This window comes from Coregonus clupeaformis, chromosome 1 (assembly GCF_020615455.1).
Source record: "Coregonus clupeaformis isolate EN_2021a chromosome 1, ASM2061545v1, whole genome shotgun sequence".
In the NCBI taxonomy this organism is placed as follows: Eukaryota; Metazoa; Chordata; class Actinopteri; order Salmoniformes; family Salmonidae; genus Coregonus; species Coregonus clupeaformis.
The window spans coordinates 95352707-95375127 of NC_059192.1; the positions used below are offsets into that span (position 1 = coordinate 95352707).

The 22421-nt window shown below is 44.1% G+C and overlaps 1 protein-coding gene across 1 annotated transcript; it reads left to right on the forward strand.

Annotated features, from left to right (window-relative positions):
* The first annotated feature begins 2301 nt into the window (after positions 1-2301).
* Positions 2302-12621, forward strand: LOC121577836 (transmembrane protein 101). Its single transcript, XM_041891766.1, has 4 exons — positions 2302-2447; positions 7648-7828; positions 11522-11668; positions 11980-12621. The coding sequence occupies exons 1-4, from the start codon at positions 2317-2319 to the stop codon at positions 12286-12288; spliced, it is 768 nt and encodes a 255-aa protein (XP_041747700.1). The 5' UTR covers positions 2302-2316; the 3' UTR covers positions 12289-12621.
* The last annotated feature ends 9800 nt before the right edge of the window (positions 12622-22421 follow it).

Genomic DNA, 22421 nt, shown 5'->3' on the forward strand with positions numbered 1-22421 from the left:
TGTTTGTCATAATACCCTGATGAAGACAGCTTGGCTATTGAAACAATGTTTATTAAATTATTGCATCTGAGCTCCTCTTGTTCTTTTTCAAGCATTGTGCCCTCAACATTTATGGAGGAGGAAGTTGACTAGAGCATGGCTGCATCTGTCAGTTAATGGGCACGTTTCTCTGCTCAGGCGTCGCTGACACATGCCAAATGTTACAACACCTTGATAGGTATTTTAAGTATCTGCTAACAACATCATATATTATAGCAATCTGTCAGTCGATGACACGGTCGATAACGTAGCATGCAACCGTTGGTTGATGCATGCAACTTCTGAGCAGGGGAACGTGACCAATCGGATCACGCTTCTGCAAGGAAACATTGAATACGTCAAATAAAAGTCCCCAACAAGTTTAGTCACACTCATTGGTCATTTCAACTAATTAAATATGCTCATTGGTTTTTATTTATCCATTGTAAGCATTATTGCAGTTTGACCAATGACCATATTAATGTATTATGGTCAACCTTTATTTTGAAAACGTTAGGAAATTCTTGACAGGGAAGAAGAAAGCAGAGGGCGCTGTTCTGTTACGCGCTCTGTGGGATGCACTGTTGAGCGCTACATCCCCAGGGGCTCGTGCTGATTGTACAGAGATTGTGACAGCCGGTTAAATGGCATCCCTTGAGAAGGCAAGAACAAGATGTATGTCAGGAGAAGTGCAGTATTATCATAAGGATAGTTATACTTGGAATACGGAGGAGGAATGGAGGGAAAAAGAGAGGCAGAGGAGGTCTAAGAGAGAGAGGGACGAAGAGGGTGAGATTGAGTCTGTAAAAAATGGCGGGAAAAGGGAGATGGTTTGTTAAAGAAGAATGGTAGAAAGTATCAGCAGAGTGAGTTGAAGACAGGAGGAGAAATGGAAGTGAATGAGGGCGAAGTATCGGAGGTGGTAGGTGTGGTGAAGTTCTTGGAGCCCGAGGTTTGCACCAAGGGTCAGGATAAAGATGAGTCTGTGACAGTAGGAGTGAAGCTTTTGGAAAAAGTGGACCCTTGCCTTTTGGCTGATCCATTTGTGGTTTCAGGGTGGGTGAAAACAGAGTTGGGTGCTGTGGAATTGGTGAGGGTAACCAGAAGTGGTCTTGTGATAATTGTTTTGTGTTTCTGCTCGTCAGAGGGAGCAGGCGCTCTGCATTAAACGAATGGGGGCAAGAGATGTGAATTGTTTTGCGGTCAAGAAAAGGGCGCCATTGATAGGAGTGATTACTGGGGTAGCGGTAAATGTAAAAGTTGACCAACTGAAGGGGAAGATTCCCGGTGTTTGTGATGCTCGTTGTTTGGTGCGACGCAGACAGGGTGGCGTGAGTGGTGAAACAGAATAGTCATTGTCTGTTCTTTTGAGTTTTGATGTTGAGTCTTTGCCTGACAAAGTGATGTTAGGATATATAAGTTATCCTGTAAGAGCTTTTGTGCCAAATACATTACCTTGTTACAGGTGTCAAGCTTATGGGCATGTGTCAGCAGTGTGTAGGAGGGAGGTTCCTAGGTGTGAGAAGTGTGCAGAAGGGCATGAGACAAAGGAATGTGTAGCATTGGAGAAAGTAGTGGTATGTGTTAATTGTAGGGGTGCCCATGGGGCTGGGGATCAGAAATGTCCCGTGCGAGAGAGGCATGTTGAGGTTTCCAGGGTTAGTGTAGTGCAGAAGTTGTCATATGCTGAGGCAGTGAAGAAAGTAGAGGAAGATGGGTCAAGGGGGAGGGATCCTGAGAGGAGTGGTGTGAGTAGTAGATCTGTACCAGTACAGTAGGATAATAAGTTATATATTTTTCAGTAAGATTGGATTTTTAGCATTTATAGCAATGGTTATCAACTGTACTGCAGGGATGGAACGTATGTCGCAGAAAATTGAGGTTGTGTTGGCAGCTGCAGAGAGGTATTTCGGTGTGCGAGACTTGACATCAGAAGAGTTACAGGGTGTGTTAAGTGATGGTGTCCCATCCTTTCAGGTTGTTGGCCTGAGGTAGGACTAAATATATTTAATTAGTGGAGTAGGGTGGTGTTATTTTATTATATATATATATATATATATATATATATATATATATATATATATATATATATATATTGTATATGTGGGTGTAGTGTTCGATGGTAGGGTATTTTTTTTATTCTTTCAAGCAAAGTATAATGGAGTTGTACTCCAGTATAGTAGGTGGCGGTAATGCAACATTTATTGGCTGCCAACCGCCGTTAAATCGAAGAAGAATTCTTGACAGGAAGTTGTGAAGCTTTTGCCCACACCTGGCGGAAGACGGTAAAAAACAGTCATGGCTGCCCCTAGCAGTAGGCAAGTGCTCCGGCTTCTCTGTCAATTCGGAGCGTTTATTTTGACCCGATTTGGTTTCTGGAACTGCTTTACCATGCTGATGCTCTTTGCCGAGCGTGCGGATGTAAAACGGTAAGTGCAGTGTATATATAGCTATGGTAGTACAGGTCACGTTTCTGCAGTCGTAGGCTAGATCATGACTCTCAGTTCCATTACACTACACAAGTGTCATTGGACGAGTGCGACTTCTGTGTGGGGTGTTTTGTTAAGAGGCCAGACGCTCAATCTGAACACGCCTCGCTGCGAGAAATATATATTTTTTAAATAACTAAAGGTTGAATTGATACACACCTTGTTAGAGTTCTCAGAAGGCCATATCTCCATGTTACAGCACTTCTTTATTGAAGACAAGAGGTGACCACCTGTGCTAATTAGAAGAGTCATTGTCTGTTCCAGTCCTGGCTATTCTGCTGCCCTAGGCAATACAAAAAAGAGCTGCCTACAATAGTCCCAGTAAGCAAAATGATGTTGGAAAGACGTCTAAAATACGTATTTTTTCCAGATGTTGAAGTTAGGTTAAATTTAGGTTCTGAATAAAAGGTGAAAATACGTATTTTCCGGATGTTGAAATCAGGTTCATTTTCGGTTTTGAATTAAAGTTGAAAATGTCATTTATAGACGTCTGTTTGGGCCAAATCAAGACAAGTCCAGACTGGACAAAATCTGAACCAAACATAGACGTCTATGATTGGTTCAGATTTGGTCCGGACAAAAAAACGACTTCTGTGGAAGTCGAGGCTGGTCCGGACTGTACCAAAAAAAAGACGTCCAAAGGTTGTCCTCGTCGGTCCTTGCTTACTAAGGGTTAGCCTACAGCAGGGATGGGCAACCAGTCCTCAGGGGCCAGAATGGTGTCATACTTTTTCACCATCCCAAGTCAACACAGCTGATGAAACTAATTGCATTCTAAACTAAAGATTGTGATTAGTTGATTATTGGTGTCAGATTTGTTAGTATGACACCAATCAGGCCCCAGAGGACTGGGGTTGCCCATCCCTGGCCTACAGTTTTGCCTTAAATGTAATTTTAGGAATGCCCATCTGTGGTATGCCTACCATTTGTAAAACACAAAAAAAAGTTTGTTAACATGTCAGCCCATTTTTTTTTTTTTCATTTGATTGGGTGCCATTTAGGCTAGGCTATTTGATCAGAGAAACCCGCATGATGTAAAATGTTTCCATCTCAGTACATTGTCATACATTTGATCTCCAGCCTGTAGGCTACAGAAAAGGCCACGTAATATTTATGTACATTTTTGGGACGGAATGTTGGTGGAGCGCTGCAGCGTCGTCTCTCCAACAGCACCCTGGAGAGGAGCGCTGGGAATGGACAAGATAAATATTTTGTGTCCCCGCCTTTGACAAAGTGGCCATTGCTTATCATAGGGCAGCATCAGGGCTCACCTAAAAAGCCCATATGCCACTGGTTGAGAGAAAATGTAATTGTTTTGGGGCAGAATTGTCAGGTTTTATGTTGTTGGAGGTGCGTCTTGGCCAGTTCATCACAGAAAATGCCACCCTCATCAGTCTTGCCACCATAGGCGTTTGCCTAATGAGCTATCTAGCGTGCTCCCAACACCTGTGTGTAAGGTTAGTGTAGCGGAAGTGTAGTTTGGTCTGATGGAGGCACCATAGCTGTATGGATCTGTAACTGCTACAGTGTAATTTAGTAGGATGGAGGCACCATATCTGTATGGATCTGTAACTGCTACAGTGTAGTTTAGTAGGATGGAGGCACCATAGCTGTATGGATCTGTAACTGCTACAGTGTAGTTTAGTAGGATGGAGGCACCATAGCTGTATGGATCTGTAACTGCTACAGTGTAGTTTAGTAGGATGGAGGCACCATAGCTGTATGGATATGTAACTTCTACAGTGTAGTTTAGTAGGATGGAGGCACCACAGATGTATGGATCTGTAACTGCTACAGTGTAGTTTAGTAGGATGGAGGCACCACAGCTGTATGGATCTGTAACTGCTACAGTGTAGTTTAGTAGGATGGCGGCACCATAGCTGTATGGATCTGTAACTGCTACAGTGTAGTTTAGTAGGATGGCGGCACCATAGCTGTATGGATCTGTAACTGCTACAGTGTAGTTTGGTCGGATGGCGGCACCATAGCTGTATGGATCTGTAACTGCTACAGTGTAGTTTGGTCGGATGGCGGCACCACAGCTGTATGGATCTGAAACTGCTACAGTGTAGTTTAGTAGGATGGAGGCACCACAGCTGTATGGATCTGTAACTGCTACAGTGTAGTTTAGTAGGATGGAGGCACCACAGCTGTATGGATCTGTAACTGCTACAGTGTAGTTTAGTAGGATGGCGGCACCATAGCTGTATGGATCTGTAACTGCTACAGTGTAGTTTAGTAGGATGGAGGCACCATAGCTGTATGGATCTGTAACTGCTACAGTGTAGTTTAGTAGGATGGCGGCACCACAGCTGTATGGATCTGTAACTGCTACAGTGTAGTTTGGTCGGATGGCGGAACCATAGCTGTATGGATCTGTAACTGCTACAGTGTAGTTTAGTAGGAATGGCGGCACCATAGCTGTATGGATCTGTAACTGCTACAGTGTAGTTTAGTAGGATGGCGGCACCATAGCTGTATGGATCTGTAACTGCTACAGTGTAGTTTAGTAGGATGGCGGCACCACATCTGTATGGATCTGTAACTGCTACAGTGTAGTTTAGTAGGATGGAGGCACCATAGCTGTATGGATCTGTAACTGCTACAGTGTAGTTTAGTAGGATGGCGGCATCACAGCTGTATGGATCTGTAACTGCTACAGTGTAGTTTAGTAGGATGGCGGCACCATAGCTGTATGGATCTGTAACTGCTACAGTGTAGTTTAGTAGGATGGCGGCACCACAGCTGTATGGATCTGTAACTGCTACAGTGTAGTTTGGTCGGATGGCGGCACCATAGCTGTATGGATCTGTAACGGCTACAGTGTAGTTTAGTAGGATGGAGGCACCACAGCTGTATGGATCTGTAACTGCTACAGTGTAGTTTAGTAGGATGGCGGCACCATAGCTGTATGGATCTGTAACTGCTACAGTGTAGTTTAGTAGGATGGCGGCACCACAGCTGTATGGATCTGTAACTGCTACAGTGTAGTTTGGTCGGATGGCGGCACCATAGCTGTATGGATCTGTAACGGCTACAGTGTAGTTTAGTAGGATGGAGGCACCACAGCTGTATGGATCTGTAACTGCTACAGTGTAGTTTAGTAGGATGGCGGCAACACAGCTGTATGGATCTGTAACTGCTACAGTGTAGTTTAGTAGGATGGAGGCACCATAGCTGTATGGATCTGTAACTTCTACAGTGTAGTTTAGTAGGATGGAGGCACCACAGCTGTATGGATCTGTAACTGCTACAGTGTAGTTTAGTAGGATGGCGGCACCATAGCTGTATGGATCTGTAACTGCTACAGTGTAGTTTAGTAGGATGGAGGCACCATAGCTGTATGTATCTGTAACTGCTACAGTGTAGTTTGGTCGGATGGCGGCACCATAGCTGTATGGATCTGTAACTGCTACAGTGTAGTTTGGTCGGATGGCGGCACCACAGCTGTATGGATCTGTAACTGCTACAGTGTAGTTTAGTAGGATGGAGGCACCACAGCTGTATGGATCTGTAACTGCTACAGTGTAGTTTAGTAGGATGGCGGCAACATAGCTGTATGGATCTGTAACTGCTACAGTGTAGTTTAGTAGGATGGCGGCACCACAGCTGTATGGATCTGTAACTGCTACAGTGTAGTTTAGTAGGATGGAGGCACCATAGCTGTATGGATCTGTAACTGCTACAGTGTAGTTTAGTAGGATGGAGGCACCACAGCTGTATGGATCTGTAACTGCTACAGTGTAGTTTAGTAGGATGGAGGCACCATAGCTGTATGGATCTGTAACTGCTACAGTGTAGTTTAGTAGGATGGAGGCACCACAGCTGTATGGATCTGTAACTGCTACAGTGTAGTTTAGTAGGATGGAGGCACCACAGCTGTATGGATCTGTAACTGCTACAGTGTAGTTTAGTAGGATGGAGGCACCATAGCTGTATGGATCTGTAACTGCTACAGTGTAGTTTAGTAGGATGGAGGCACCACAGCTGTATGGATCTGTAACTGCTACAGTGTAGTTTAGTAGGATGGAGGCACCACAGCTGTATGGATCTGTAACTGCTACAGTGTAGTTTAGTAGGATGGAGGCACCATAGCTGTATGGATCTGTAACTGCTACAGTGTAGTTTAGTAGGATGGAGGCACCACAGCTGTATGGATCTGTAACTGCTACAGTGTAGTTTAGTAGGATGGCGGCACCATAGCTGTATGGATCTGTAACTGCTACAGTGTAGTTTAGTAGGATGGAGGCACCATAGCTGAATGGATCTGTAACTGCTACAGTGTAGTTTAGTAGGATGGAGGCACCACAGCTGTATGGATCTGTAACTGCTACAGTGTAGTTTAGTAGGATGGAGGCACCACAGCTGTATGGATCTGTAACTGCTACAGTGTAGTTTATATTTTTTATTTGAAGGATTCTTTCTCGCTGATGAAAGATGAGGGCCATATGTTTCTAAACGTTAAAACACAGCGGCGGGATTGTAGTTCACATGGAGTACTCCTGGGCGAAGTTAATGACTGAACTGTAGGGAGAAGGCAGAAAGCCACCAAGAGTTTTCTAGGGCTACTAATAGTCTAACCAGAGGATTGGCTTTACAGCGTCACTTTGCTTGTTAGTTTAGCTACTTTATTGACAGACAGCTATTTACTAACCCGTTTTCTGGTTTATGAACGTGCTCATTTGGTTGTTTTTAAAAGAACTCTATAAAATATTGAATATGTTAATCTTTCATTATGAGTGTTCCACCCTGTAGTTTATTTGGTAGACATCTCCAGTTACCTTACTCTGATCAGGTCATATGGTCTAGGTTACTCCTATACAGTGACTGCTTGACATTGGCTTATATACCATGTGAGAAGGTAACATTCATGTATTATTGTTACCCTAGCTATAATTTCATAATTCCGAAGAGGCTTTTTACAAAGAATACCAAGTCATTTACATTTGAGTCATTTAGCAGATGCTCTATCTAGAGTGACTTACAAATAGTGTGCATTCATCTCTTTGGCGTTATGAAATCATAGCTATTGTTACCCATGAGTGTAATCTATGAGAGTTGATTTGGGATCTGAACATTGATTTTAGATTATAACAAAATGTCAGTGCTGTAATTAACTTTCTGCTCTCTTCATCTCCAGGAAACCTGACATCCAGGTTCCCTACCTGTACTTTGACATGGGGGCATCAGTGCTGTGTGCCAGCTTCATGTCCTTTGGAGTGAAGAGGAGGTGGTTTGCACTGGGTGCTGCCATACAGTTATCTATCAGCACCTACGCTTCTTATATCGGTGAACAGGTGCACTACAGTGACTGGCTGAAGGTGAGTACTGCCTGTGCATAGCAGCACCGAGGTGGAGTGGACATCCCTAGAGGAAATGTAGTTGTAGGCCATTGTCTTACTTACATCAGATAGCGTGACAACTCCGTCTGCACTGAGAACGGTGCGTGGCGTAGGAATGACACAACCTGTCGGAAGACAATGAGTAGTGGGCTGTATTTAGTCAAACAGTGCATACCTTTTTATTGGGTAATACTGGGTGCAGGGCCAAAAAACCTGACCTGACAAAGATTATTTTAGGATTAATTAAAATATTGTGTTGGAAAAATTGAGTGAGTTTTGCATCCCCCTTCACCACATCTCTAGGAAAGCTCAACTGACCTTCTGTATTAGAGGTTGACACGAGAGTGAAAATGCATTCCTGTCCCGTCCTGTCAATTATTTTCCTGTACTGTCCTGATCCCACAAACAGTTGTATAACCCCAGAACTTTCCTGTCCCTTCCCGATAAAAATCACTCCCGTCCAGTGCTCATTTTTGCACGCAGAAATATGTATGTTATTGTGTTTGTTTAGGAAGTATTACATTATTTCAGTAAACCAATATCGGACTGTGATATATGGTTGTTTTACCCATTTTAGTTATATGCACTGACTGTAGGCCTAAGTCGCTCTGGATAAGAGCGTATTCTTAATGGCCTAAAGATGGATTAAGGCTGGAGGATGAGGACGGAGACCCCAGCAGGATGGTCTGCTCAGCACAGCACCAGCATAAAACTGTAACCTACAGTTGAGCACTGCGCACATATGAACATTTACAACACATTAACATTTACAACATGAATATGCAAATACAACATTAAAATAAACTGCGCGGCAGTACTGCATAAGTCAATCTTTTTGTATTTCACTCTTCACCTCAAATGGCACGGGTTTAGTTAAATGCGCCAACAATTGAGCTTGACGGTAAAGTTGTTGGGAGTAGAGCAGCTATGGCCGCTTGTCCCGCTCTCCTGTTAGTAGCCTATTTGATTAAACCGCAGCATTTTTTTTACAAGCCGTGTACTCGGTTCCTTCATTGTCAAAGACAACTCCATCAAATGTAGCTTAAACATCGCTCTTTCCTAGTCTCTAATGTTAGTGATAGGTCCTTGGCTGCAACAAGACGTTAAAATTCCTCTATTGAAGGCGTCGTCATTTAACCTACTGACATAGATTGGCCTCTGAGGTAGCCTATAGTGACTGGCGGGAGGGGGAAATTACCCATTTTTAAATACCGTATTTTCCGCACTATAAGGCGCACCGGATTATAAGGCGCACCTTCAATGAATGGCCTATTTTAGAACTGTTTTCATATATAGGGCGCACCGGATTATAAGGCGCATAGAATAGAAGATACTGTAGTCAAACGTTTGACTGGGGTTGCGTTATGCATCCACTAGATGGAGCTGTGCTAAAAGGAATGTCAACAAAACAGTCAGATAAATTCAAACTTTATTAAGCGTTCTGACAACTCCGTTCACTCCCATGGTAATGTTGTTCAAACGTTAATGTGCATATTAACAATATCTCCCAGCCTTGCTCACTCTTCTCCCAAACGTGGAGGGGAACCCCTGATTCAGTAAACACGTAGTAAAAGAAACAGTCTGATACCACTAAATCAAACATTAGTGCATAACTCAACATTGTTCAGTTACATATAACACGTAAAGCTCACTTTTTCAGTTCATTCCCCATCCACGAACCCCTCGAATTCTTCTTCTTCAGTGTCCGAATTGAACAGTTGGGCGACTACGGCATCCAACCTGCCCGGCTCCCTCTCGTCATTATCCGAGTCAGTGTCGCTGCTGTTGCCTGGCAGTTCAGAGATTATTCCTGCCTTCGTGAAAGCTTTGACCACAGTTGAGACCGATATATCAGCCCAGGCATCCACGATCCATTGGCAGATAGTGGCGTAAGTCGCCCGGCGCTGTCTCCCCGTCTTGGTGAACGTGTGTTCGCCTTCTGTCATCCACTGCTCCCACGCAGCTCGCAGTCTAGCTTTGACCACAGTTGAGACCGATATATCAGCCCAGGCATCCACGATCCATTGGCAGATAGTGGCGTAAGTCGCCCGGCGCTGTCTCCCCGTCTTGGTGAACGTGTGTTCGCCTTCTGTCATCCACTGCTCCCACGCAGCTCGCAGTCTAGCTTTGAACGCCCTGTTGACACCAATATCTAGCGGCTGGAGTTCTTTAGTTAATCCACCCGGAATGACGGCAAGCTCCGAATTAGTTTGCTTCACTTGTTTTTTGACAGCATCGGTGATATGGGCGCGCATTGAGTCGTAGATCAATAGGGACGGAGCTGTGTGGAAAAAGCCACCCGGTCTCTTGACGTAAATTTCTCTCAGCCACTCACTCATCTTTTCCTCATCCATCCATCCCTTCGGGCTAGCTTTGATGACGACGCCCGGCTGGAAAGTTCTCTTTTGGCAAGGTCTTCCTCTTGAAAATAATCATGGGTGGAAGTTTCTGGCCATTAGCCTGGCAGGCGAGAACTACAGTGAAGGATGACTTCTCATTCCCTGTGGTACGTACAGACACCGTACTGGTCCCCGTTTTCTCCACAGTGCGGTTCACGGGAATATCAAAGGTGAGTGGAACCTCGTCCATGTTGGTGATGTGCTCTGGCCGGATCTTCTTTTCAGTGATCTTCTTTTTGCAGTATGCGCGGAAAGTGACCAGCTTTTCTTGGTAATCTTTTGGCAGTTGCTGCGAGACGGTAGTTCGTGTGCGGATGGAGAGATTACGTCTTTTCATAAAACGAAAGCACCAAGAAGGACCGCCTCGAAATTCATCGATTGTCATGTCCCGTGCTAACGCTGTTGCCTTCATTCGAATAGTGACTGTAGAGACGCTTCTACTTGCTGCTCTCTGTTCAACAACCCACTGTTCGAGTTTGTCCTCTAACTGTGGCCATCTCGCTTTGTTCCCGCTTAAACTCTGTTTAGTCTTCTTTACTTGGCGCAGGTCAACTTCTTGCTTCCTCCACTTCCGTACCATTGATTCATTAATGTTGAATTCTCTCGCTGCTGCTCTATTCCCATATTCTACTGCATGACCGACAGCCTTGAGCTTGAACTCTGCGTCGTAAGCGTGTCTCTTGAAAGGTGCCATTTTGGGGTCTTTATACACACACAAGTGGTGTGGGACTGTGAGTAAGCACAATACCGGTGTGTACTGGCTACCGTAATGCTGCAAGTGGTGCGGCTTTGTAGTTTACCAGTCGTACTGAAACATTTCATTATTATTAAATTGTTTTTATTGGTTTTTCATACTGAAACATTTTGACAGAGCACCTTGAGCACCGTGTACAACCAGTATGGATCAACCAATTAACCAATTGATCCATATATAAGGCGCTCCGGATTATAAGGCGCACTGTAGTTTTTTGAGAAAATTAAAGGCTTTTAAGTGCGCCTTATAGTGCGGAAAATACGGTAGATTTTATTAAGTAAACGATATTAGGTCAAGCCTACAGTTGTTTTTTCTGAAATGCTCCACACATGACATACAGTATTCCCGCCCCAAAAACTCTGTTTATAACTATTCCTGTACTGCCCATTCCTGTGGACTGTTGATTCTGTCCCGAACTTGACTCTTGAACTTGACTCCCATTGCTGCCAGAATCCCGTGGGACCCGTGGGAGTCCTGTTTCCGTGTCAACCTCTATTCTGTATCTTGTGTGATCTGTAGGTAAGGATGTACTCCAGAGCCCTGGCTATCATCGGGGGTTTCCTGGTCCTAGCCAGTGGTGCGGGGGAGGTATACAGACAGAAACATCGCACCAGATCGCTGCAGGCCACCGGACAGGTCTTCATAGGGGTCTACCTCATCTGTATGGTGAGACAAACAACCTGCTACAGTGATTTAGCTAACTACTTCTAGCTACAGTGTTTGACCTAGAAAGAAGCACTGTGATGGGAATCCCCCTCCTCCATCCTTAAAATCAATTACTGTAGACCTAGAAACCCTGACAGCAAAAGGCCTAGATTTTCCCTGATTAAATAGTGTCTGATTAGGACAAGTGTCAATGTTGATATGAGAGAGAGGATCGATATAGAGCAAATCATTATACAAACAGGTGCAACAAACATACAGTAGTAGACTGTCTAAAGAAACGACTCAATGCAGCGCTGTGTTCCCTCCACCAGGTGTACTCGCTCCAGCATAGTAAAGAGGATAGGATGGCCTACCTAAACCACATCCCTGGTGGGGAGATTACCCTGATGCTGCTGGTGGTGCTGTTTGGGGTGCTGGCCCTGGCCTTCCTCTCTGGCTGTTACGTCCGCCTGGCCTCACAGATCCTGGCCGTGGTCCTGCCACTTGTCCTCCTCTTCATCGACGGTAACCTGGGCTACTGGCACAACACGCGCCATGTAGAGTTCTGGAACCAGTTGAAGCTGATGGGGCATAACGTGGGTATATTTGGGACTGTGCTGATCCTAGCTACAGACGGCTGAAGGATGGGCGTGTTCGCTGGCTTTCATGCAATGGACACCTTGGCAGACTGAAGAGGCCATTACCTCAATGTCTGACTAAAGCTACAGGTTGTGTCCCAAATGGCACCCTATTCCCAGAGCCATGGTCAAAGTAGTGAACTATATAGGGAATAGGGTGCCATTTGGGACAAAGTTACAGACTCTCTAGATCAGGGGTTCCCAGACTTTTTTGGCCCGCGACCCCATTTTGATATCAAACATTTTTCACGGCCCCGCCATGTGTAAAAAAACAACAACAAAAACAAAAGGGAGATGTAATCAAAGGCCAATGTTTACTTTTTCATTTAGGGCGATGACATCTATTACAAATCAGTCTGACAGTACTTCAGTCTGAAGGAAGTATGGTTTGAACTGACTGCAATGCATCAGAAAGGTATTGGACATTTCAGAAGACCGTCAGGTAATACTTTTGTATGATCTTCTGTGTAGAAAATAAAATCATCATTGATGTTCTTTTTCCCCCAGTCTGATTTAGTGCCTGGTCTTGTCCACTCTGTTCTAATGAGTGGGAATTGTAGAGGGTAACAGAAGACGTGTTCCCGAGAGTCGTATCTTTCAGTGATGGGGTCATAATATTTTGTAGCTTAAACTGTTCAAAAGATGGAGCCACGTGTAGGAAGAAAACAGAAACTGCATCTAGCAGCTAGTGGAGGTTCTATGAACCAAGCACACATTTTATTTTATTTCAGAGTTTCTCTTGCGACACCATTTTCAAATCAGGTGACCCCTAGTTTTGGATATGCTGTTCTAGACCCTCAGACGAATGAAACCTCACTTCCAGCAGGAGATGATTGGACGGTCATCCCTGCCTGACAGACAGCCGTGTGAGTAGTAGAGCTTATCGTTAACTACATGTCCATCTTTGCTTCTGAAAAAAAATAACACGTGAGCTCTGAGTTTCTATTTATTTAATGATGTATAGCTATAATTATGTTTCCATTCTCTTCTTGCTCGGTTCAATGTTTAGCACTAGAAGTATTTTTTTAATGTAGGCTATAGCATATTTCTGTTTCTGGGTATTTTGATTCTTAATTGTCAAACGTTTTACTACGATTTTACTACAATTTATGGGAAACTTTTGGGAAACCCAACTACCGAACCATCCAATGATGGGTTTTATACATATAAATAAATGATCTGGCTCCCGAAAGGACTGATCTCTATTATATATGTATGTATGTATGTGTGTGTGTGTGTGTGTGTGTGTGTGTGTATATATACAGTGCTATGAAAAAGTATTTGCCCCCTTTCTAATTTTCTCTACTTTTGCATATTTGTGATACTGAATGTTATCAGATCTTCAACCAAAACCTAATATTAGATAAAGGGAACATAAGTGAACAAATAACACAACAATTACATACAGTGAGGGAAAAAAGTATTTGATCCCCTGTTGATTTTGTATGTTTGCCCACTGACAAAGAAATGATCAGTCTATCATTTTAATGGTAGGTTTATTTGAACAGTGAGAGAAAGAATAACAACAAAAAAATCCAGAAAAACGCATGTCAAAAATGTTATAAATTGAGTTGCATTTTAATGAGGGAAATAAGTATTTGACCCCTCTGCAAAACATGACTTAGTACTTGGTGGCAAAACCCTTGTTGGCAATCACTGAGGTCAGACGTTTCTTGTAGTTGGCCACCAGGTTTGCACACATCTCAGGAGGGATTTTGTCCCACTCCTCTTTGCAGATCTTCTCCAAGTCATTAAGGTTTCGAGGCTGACGTTTGGCAACTCGAACCTTCAGCTCCCTCCACAGATTTTCTATGGGATTAAGGTCTGGAGACTGGCTAGGCCACTCCAGGACCTTAATGTGCTTCTTCTTGAGCCACTCCTTTGTTGCCTTGGCCGTGTATTTTGGGTCATTGTCATGCTGGAATACCCATCCACGACCCATTTTCAATGCCCTGGCTGAGGGAAGGAGGTTCTCACCCAAGATTTGACGGTACATGGCCCCGTCCATCGTCCCTTTGATGCGGTGAAGTTGTCCTGTCCCCTTAGCAGAAAACCCCCCCCCAAAGCATAATGTTTCCACCTCCATGTTTGATGGTGGGGATGGTGTTCTTGGGGTCATAGGCAGCATTCCTCCTCCTCCTCCAAACACGGCAAGTTGAGTTGATGCCAAAGAGCTCCATTTTGGTCTCATCTGACTACAACACTTTCACCCAGTTCTACTCTGAATCATTCAGATGTTCATTGGCAAACTTCAGACGGGCATGTATATGTGCTTTCTTGAGCAGGGGGACATTGCGGGCGCTGCAGGATTTCAGTCCTTCATGGCGTAGTGTGTTACCAATTGTTTTCTTGGTGACTATGGTCCCAGCTGCTTTGAAATCATTGACAAGATCCTCCTGTGTAGTTCTGGGCTGATTCCTCACCTTTCTCATGATCATTGCAACTCCACAAGGTGAGATCTTGCATGGAGCCCCAGGCCGAGGGAGATTGACAGTTCTTTTGTGTTTCTTCCATTTGCGAATAATCGCACCAACTGTTGTCACCTTCTCACCAAGCTGCTTGGCGATGGTCTTGTAGCCCATTCCAGCCTTGTGTAGGTCTACAATCATGTCCCTGACATCCTTGGAGAGCTCTCTGGTCTTGGCCATGGTGGAGAGTTTGGAATCTGATTGATTGATTGCTTCTGTGGACAGGTCTCTTTTTATACTGGTAACAAACTGAGATTAGGACCACTCCCTTTAAGCGTGTGCTCCTAATCTCAGCTCGTTACCTGTATAAAAGACACCTGGGAGCCAGAAATCTTTCTGATTGAGAGGGGGTCAAATACTTATTTCCCTCATTAAAATGCAAATCAATTTATAACATTTTTGACATGCGTTTTTCTGGATTTTTTTGTACATTGTAAAGTGGTTATCCCACTGGCTATAAGGTGAATGCACCTATTTGTAAGTCGCTCTGGATAAGAGCGTCTGCTAAATGACGTAAATGTAAATGAAAATGTAATTGCCCCCTTACACTCAATAACTGGTTGTGCCACCTTTAGCTGCAATGACTCCAACCAAATGCTTCCTGTAGTTGTTGATCAGTCTCTCACGTCGCTGTGGAGGAATTTTGGCCCACTCTTCCATGCAGAACTGCTTTACCTCAGTGACGTGTGGGTTTTCAAGCATGAACTGATCATTTCAAGTCCTGCCACAACATCTCAATTGGGATTAGGTCTGGACTTTGACTAGGCCATTCCAAAACTTCCAATTTGTTGCTTTTTAGCAATTTTCATGTAGACTTGATTGTGTGTTTTGGATCATTGTCTTGCTGCATGACCCAGCTGTGCTTCAGCTTCAGCTCACACACGGATGGTCTGACATTCTCCTGTAGAATTCTCTGATACAGAGCAGAATTCATGGTTCCTTCTATTAAGGCAAGTCGTCCAGGTCCTGAGGCAGCAAAGCATCCCCAAACCATCACACCACCACCATGCTTGACCTTTGGTATGATGTTCTTACTGTGGAATGCAGAGTTTGGTTTTCGCCAGGCATTACTGGAACCATGTCGTCCAAAAAGTTATCTGTCCATAGAACGTTCTTCCAAGAGTCTTGATGATCATCCAGGTGCTTTTTGGCAAACTTCAGTCAACTTTTTGGACGAGATGGGTCCCATTATGCCTGACGTCAGCTGGGTCATGCAGCAAGACAATGATCCAAAACACACAATCAAGTCTACATGAAAATTGCTAAAAAGCAACAAATTGGAAGTTTTGGAATGGCCTAGTCAAAGTCCAGACCTAATCCCAATTGAGATGTTGTGGCAGGACTTGAAATGAGCAGTTCATGCTTGAAAACCCACACGTCACTGAGGTAAAGCAGTTCTGCATGGAAGAGTGGGCCAAAATTCCTCCACAGCGACGTGAGAGACTGATCAACAACTACAGGAAGCATTTGGTTGGAGTCATTGCAGCTAAAGGTGGCACAACCAGTTATTGAGTGTAAGGGGGCAATTACATTTACATTTACGTCATTTAGCAGACGCTCTTATCCAGAGCGACTTACAAATAGATGCATTCACCTTATAGCCAGTGGGATAACCACTTTACAATGTTTTTTTTTTTTTTTTTTTTTTTGGGGGGTTGGGGTAAGGGAAGGGGGGGGTAGAAGGATTACTTTTTCACACAGGGGAATTGGGTGTTGCATAACTTTGTTTATGAAATAAATATGTAATTGTTGTGTTATTTGTTCACTTATGTTCCCTTTATCTAATATTAGGTTTTGGTTGAAGATCTGATAACATTCAGTATCACAAATATGCAAAAATAAAGAATTAGAGAGGGGGCAAATACTTTTTCATAGCACTATGAAACCATACATTTTTAATGGCTAGCTCAGAATGAGCTTTCCAAATGTGTTTTTATATATATATATATATATATATAACACATTTGGAAAGCTCATTCTGAGCTAGCCATTAAAAATGTATGGTCCACAAATCAAAGTGAATCTGAACAACCCTTTAACTGGAACAGAATATGGAAAAATATGACCTTGGCATCCCGTAATCTGAACCATCAATTTATACATGTTAAGTTTGTTCACGACTGTATTTAGGAAAAAGAAAAGCCCCAACTGTTCACTGTGTCCCCTAAATCAGGTAGGCACATTCCTTCATGTGATGTGGGAGTGTGCTGCAGTTAAAAGCTTCTGGGACCAAGTTACAAAATTAATTTCGAAGTGCATGATTGTAAATATTCAATGTATTGCATCTGCTATGCTACTTAACGATGATCACTCCTTGAATCTTTCAATCAGAAACGATTACTACTGGCAGGCAGTACTGCCGCAAAAAATATGTTGGCTCTTAGATGGCGATCACCCCACTCTCTCCCAATCAGCCAGTGGATACAGTTACTATTAGAAGTTATAACATTAGAATTAGCAAGAATGAATGGTGCTAGTCAAGGAATAATTGAGGCCTGGACAAATACACTTGACTCTGTAAAGAATAATCTCTGTTAAAGCCCAACACATACACATAAGCAATCTATATAGCCCAACACATACATAAAAAAAATATACAAAACATTATGAACACCTGCTCTTTCTATGACGTACACTGAACAGGTGAATCCAGGTGAACGCTATGATCCCTTATTGATGTCACCAGTTAAATCCACTTCAGTGTAGATTAAGGGGAGGAGACAGGTTAAAGGATGATTTTTAAGCCTAGAGACAATTGAGACATGGATTGTGTACAGTCGTGGTCAAAAGTTTTGAGAATTACACAAATATTAATTTTCACAAAGTCTGCTGCCTCAGTTTTTATGATGGCAATTTGCATATACACCAGAATGTTATGAAGAGTGATCAGATGAATTGCAATTTATTGCAAAGTCCCTCTTTGCCATGAAAATGAACTTAATCCCAGAACAACAATTCCACTGCATTTCAGCCCTGCCACAAAAGGACCAGCTGACATCATGTTAGTGATTCTCTTGTTAACACAGGTGAGAGTGTTGACGAGGACAAGGCTGGAGATCACTCTGTCATGCTGATTGAGATAGAATAACAGACTGGAAGCATTAAAAGGAGGGTGGTGCTTGAAATCATTGTTCTTCCTCTGTTAACCATGGTTACCTGCAAGGAAAGATGTGCCGTCAAAATTGCTTTGCACAAAAAGGGCTTCACAGGCAAGGATATTGCTGCTAGTAAGATTGCACCTAAATCAACCATTTATCGGATCATCAAGAACTTCAAGGAGAGAGGTTCAATTGATGTGAAGAAAGCTTCAGGGCGCCCAAGAAAGTCCAGCAAGCGCCAGGACCGTCTTCTAAAGTTGATTCAGCTGCGGGATCGGGGCACCACCAGTGCAGAGCTTGCTCAGGAATGGCAGCAGGCAGGTGTGAGTACATCTGCACGCACAGTGAGGCAAAGACTTTTGGAGGATGGCCTGGTGTCAAGAAGGGCAGCGAGGAAGCCACTTCTCTCCAGGAAAAACATCAGGGACAGACTGATATTCTGCAAAAGGTACAGGGATTGGACTGCTGAGGACTGGGGTAAAGTCATTTTCTCTGATGAATCCCCTTTCCAATTGTTTGGGGCATCCGGAAAAAAGCTTGTCCGGAGAAGACAAGGTGAGCGCTACCATCAGTCCTGTGTCATGCCAACAGTAAAGCATCCTGAGACCATTCATGTGTGGGGTTGCTTTTCAGCCAAGGGAGTGGGCTCACTCACAATTCTGCCTAAGAACACAGGCATGAATAAAGAATGGAACCAACACATCCTCAGAGAGCAACTTCTCCCAACCATCCAAGAACAGTTTGGTGACGACCAATGCCTTTTCCAGCATGATGGAGCACCTTGCCATAAGGCAAAAGTGATAACTAAGTGGTTTGGGGAACAAAACGTCGATATTTAGGGTCCATGGCCAGGAAACTCCCCAGACCTTAATCCCATTGAGAACTTGTGGTCAATCCTCAAGAGGCGGGTGGACAAACAAAAACCCACAAATTCTGACAAACTCCAAGCATTGATTATGCAAGAATGGGCTGACATCAGTCAGGATGTGGCCCAGAAGTTAATTGACAGCATGCCAGGGCAGATTGCAGAGGTCTTGAAAAAGAAGGGTCAACACTGTAAATATTGACTCTTTGCATAAACTTAATGTAATTGTCAATAAAAGCCTTTGACGCTTATGGAATGCTTGTAATTATACTTCAGTATACCATAGTAACTATCTAAAAACACTGAAGCAGCAAACTTTGTGAAGACCAATACTTGTGTCATTCTCAACTTTTGACCACGACTGCATGTGTGCCACAGTTGTCAAGTTGGCTGGATGTCCTTTGATCTCCTATCAATTAGAACTACACTACTTCTGTACGTAATGCAATTAGAACTACAGTCAACTCCTTCTGTACGTAATGCAATTAGAACTACAGTCAACTACTTCTGTACGTAATGCAATTAGAACTACAGTCAACTACTTCTGTACGTAATGCAATTAGAACTACAGTCAACTCCTTCTGTACGTAATGCAATTAGAACTACAGTCAACTCCTTCTGTACGTAATGCAATTAGAACTACAGTCAACTCCTTCTGTACGTAATGCAATTAGAACTACAGTCAACTACTTCTGTACGTAATGCAATTAGAACTACAGTCAACTACTTCTGTATGTAATGCAATTTACATTTTGTATCCGATTTATTTTTGAATAGCATTTGTTTCCATTCCTGAGTGTAGATTGTCATACAACAAAATAATAAACTACTAAATAAACAACTGGTATTGTATATATTCACTAATCAATTATTTACAGCATCCTAGGAAAATTGCTGGAAGATGAGATCTGGACCCGTATCCACAAAGTGTCTGAGTAGGAGTGCTGGTTTAGGATAAGTTTGGCCTGTTAGTTCATAATGAATAAGATTGTGTGGAGTGGGAGGACCTGATCCTAGATCAGCACTCCTACTCTGAGACGATTTGTGAATACGGGCCGAGGTAGACAGACAAAATTCAAACCGGAAATATAATAATTCTGCAGTGACCAGGAGAGGGCAGTGATGAGCATGTAGCGACCAGGAGAGGGCAGTGATAAGAGGGCAGTGATAAGCAGGCACAGACCAGGAGAGGGCAGAGACCAGAAGAGGGCAGTGATGAGCAGGCAGAGACCAGTGATCAGCAGGCAGAGACCAGAAGAGGGCAGAGATCAGCAGGCACAGACCAGAAGAGGGCAGTGATGAGCAGGCACAGACCAGAAGAGGGCAATGATCAGCAGGCACAGACCAGAAGAGGGCAGAGACCAGAAGAGGGCAGTGATGAGCATGTACAGACCAGAAGAGGGCAGTGATCAGCAGGCAGAGACCAGAAGAGGGCAGTGATGAGCAGGCAGAGACCAGAAGAGGGCAGTGATGAGCAGGCAGAGACCAGAAGAGGGCAGTGATGAGCAGGCAGAGACCAAAAGAGGACAGTGATCAGCAGGCAGAGACCAGAAGAGGACAGTGATCAGCAGGCAGAGACCAGAAGAGGGCAGTGATCAGCAGGCAGAGACCAGAAGAGGGCAGTGATCAGCAGGCAGAGAACAGAAGAGGGCAGTGATCAGCAGGCAGAGAACAGAAGAGGGCAGTGATCAGCAGGCACAGACCAGAAGAGGACAGTGATCAGCAGGCAGAGACCAGAAGAGGGCAGTGATCAGCAGGCAGAGACCAGAAGAGGGCAGTGATCAGCAGGCAGAGAACAGAAGAGGGCAGTGATCAGCAGGCAGAGACCAGGAGAGGGCAGTGATGAGCAGGCAGAGACCAGAAGAGGGCAGTGATGAGCATTGAGAGAATGTTTAACAACAAACCAGATTTTGAATTCATTGCATCATAATTAAACAACAGTGCTGCAAACTCCGGGGACATCACTTGGTTAAAAAAGTGAGTTGAAACCCCGAAACAATCGTATTGTCTAATTATAGACATCTATAGGGAGCCCCCAGGTTCAAGTTAAGCCACCTTAGTTTGCAATATCACAAAGTAAATAAACCAAGCTACACAGGAGGTGGTGACTTATGAGCTACGTAAGTCTGTAACCACTGTCTAATTTCCCTGCAAGATAGCTGTAATTGATATAAACAGGAAACCAGAACTCTGTAACCGCTGTCTAATTTCCCTGCAGGATGGCTGTAATTGATATAAGCAGAGGAAACCAGAACCATTCACACAGACAATGGGGACCAGACCTCCAAGACAAGAAGTTAGGAACCGGGGATGATAAAAGGCCTGTGGCGCGGTGTACCCTGCATGGACATCTGACTTTCCAAATCTCTAAAATGTTTCTCAACCAGCAGAGGAAGGACGGGGAAGACCACTTAAGATGTATGATCAATACTATTTGTTACCAAAACAAAAGTTATTTGAAAGAAATAAAAGTGCAAATGACATGGAAATTGTATCATTTTTCCACAACAAAGGCAATGCATTGACAGATATAAACATAGTGGTAGTTACCTGTGAGTACTTATAGCTATTAGCTTCCCTCAACACCACACCTCACCACAAGCGACATCTTTTCATGCCACTTTTATACAAAGTGATTTATAGCAGGTTAGGAGAGCATTTTCCCTAACCTTAACCTCAGTCTCCTAACCTGCTACGTTAATTCTCCTAACCTGCTATGAAAATATCGAAGTGGCGTGAAAAGGTTTCCCCTCACCACAAAGGCCAGCACTCACCAGTTTATTAGGTACACCCATCTAGTACCGACCCCCCTTTGCCTCCAGAACAGCCTGAATTATTTGGGGCATGGAAACATTGTTCAATTGGTATCAAGGGACAGACATAACATGTGCCAGGAAAACATTCCCCACACCATTACACCACCTCCACCAGCCTGTACCGTTGACACCAGGCAGGATGGGGCAATGGACTCATGCTGCTTATGCCAGATCCTGACTCTGCCATGAGCATGACGCAACAGGAACCGGGATTTGTCGGACCAGGCAATGTTTTTCCACTCCTCAACTGTCCAGTGTTGGTGATAGCGTGCCCACTGGAGCCGCTTCTTCTTGTTTTTAGCGGATAGGAGTGGAACCTGGTTTTTGTCTGTGTCCCTGACTGTAAGTCGGGATAAGGTGCTTTGTAGCTCAGTTGGTAGAGCTTGGCGCTCGTAACGCCAGGGTAGTGGGTTTGATTCCCCGGGACTACCCATACGTAAAATGTACGTGCTTTGGATAACAGTGTCTTCTAAATGGCATATATTATAAGATATTCTGCTAAATGACCAAAATATACAAATCCATAGTAACAGGTCTTAATAGACCACACACTGGCAGTACTTCCAGACCTTGCTGCCTTGTCGGCATCCCCTCTCTCAGGACGGTGAGCTGGTTGGTTCCCCTGCAGTACTTCCAGACCTTGCTGCCTGGTCGGCATCCCCTCTCTCAGGACGGTGAGCTGGTTGGTTCCCCTGCAGTACCTCCAGACCTTGCTGCCTGGTCGGCATCCCCTCTCTCAGGACGGTGAGCTGGTTGGTTCCGCTGCAGTACTTCCAGACCTTGCTGCCTTGTCGGCATCCCCTCTCTCAGGACGGTGAGCTGGTTGGTTCCGCTGCAGTACTTCCATACCTTGCTGCCTGGTCGGCATCCCCTCTCTCAGGACGGTGAG

Excerpts from the sequence above, each read along its gene's own strand:
- LOC121577836 (XM_041891766.1), top strand. The coding sequence starts at position 2,317 with ATGGCTGCCCCTAGCAGTAGGCAAGTGCTCCGGCTTCTCTGTCAATTC. Across the intron at positions 2,448-7,647 it reads GAGCGTGCGGATGTAAAACG|GAAACCTGACATCCAGGTTC; the intron begins GTAAGTGCAGTG and ends CTTCATCTCCAG. Across the intron at positions 11,669-11,979 it reads GGGTCTACCTCATCTGTATG|GTGTACTCGCTCCAGCATAG; the intron begins GTGAGACAAACA and ends TCCCTCCACCAG.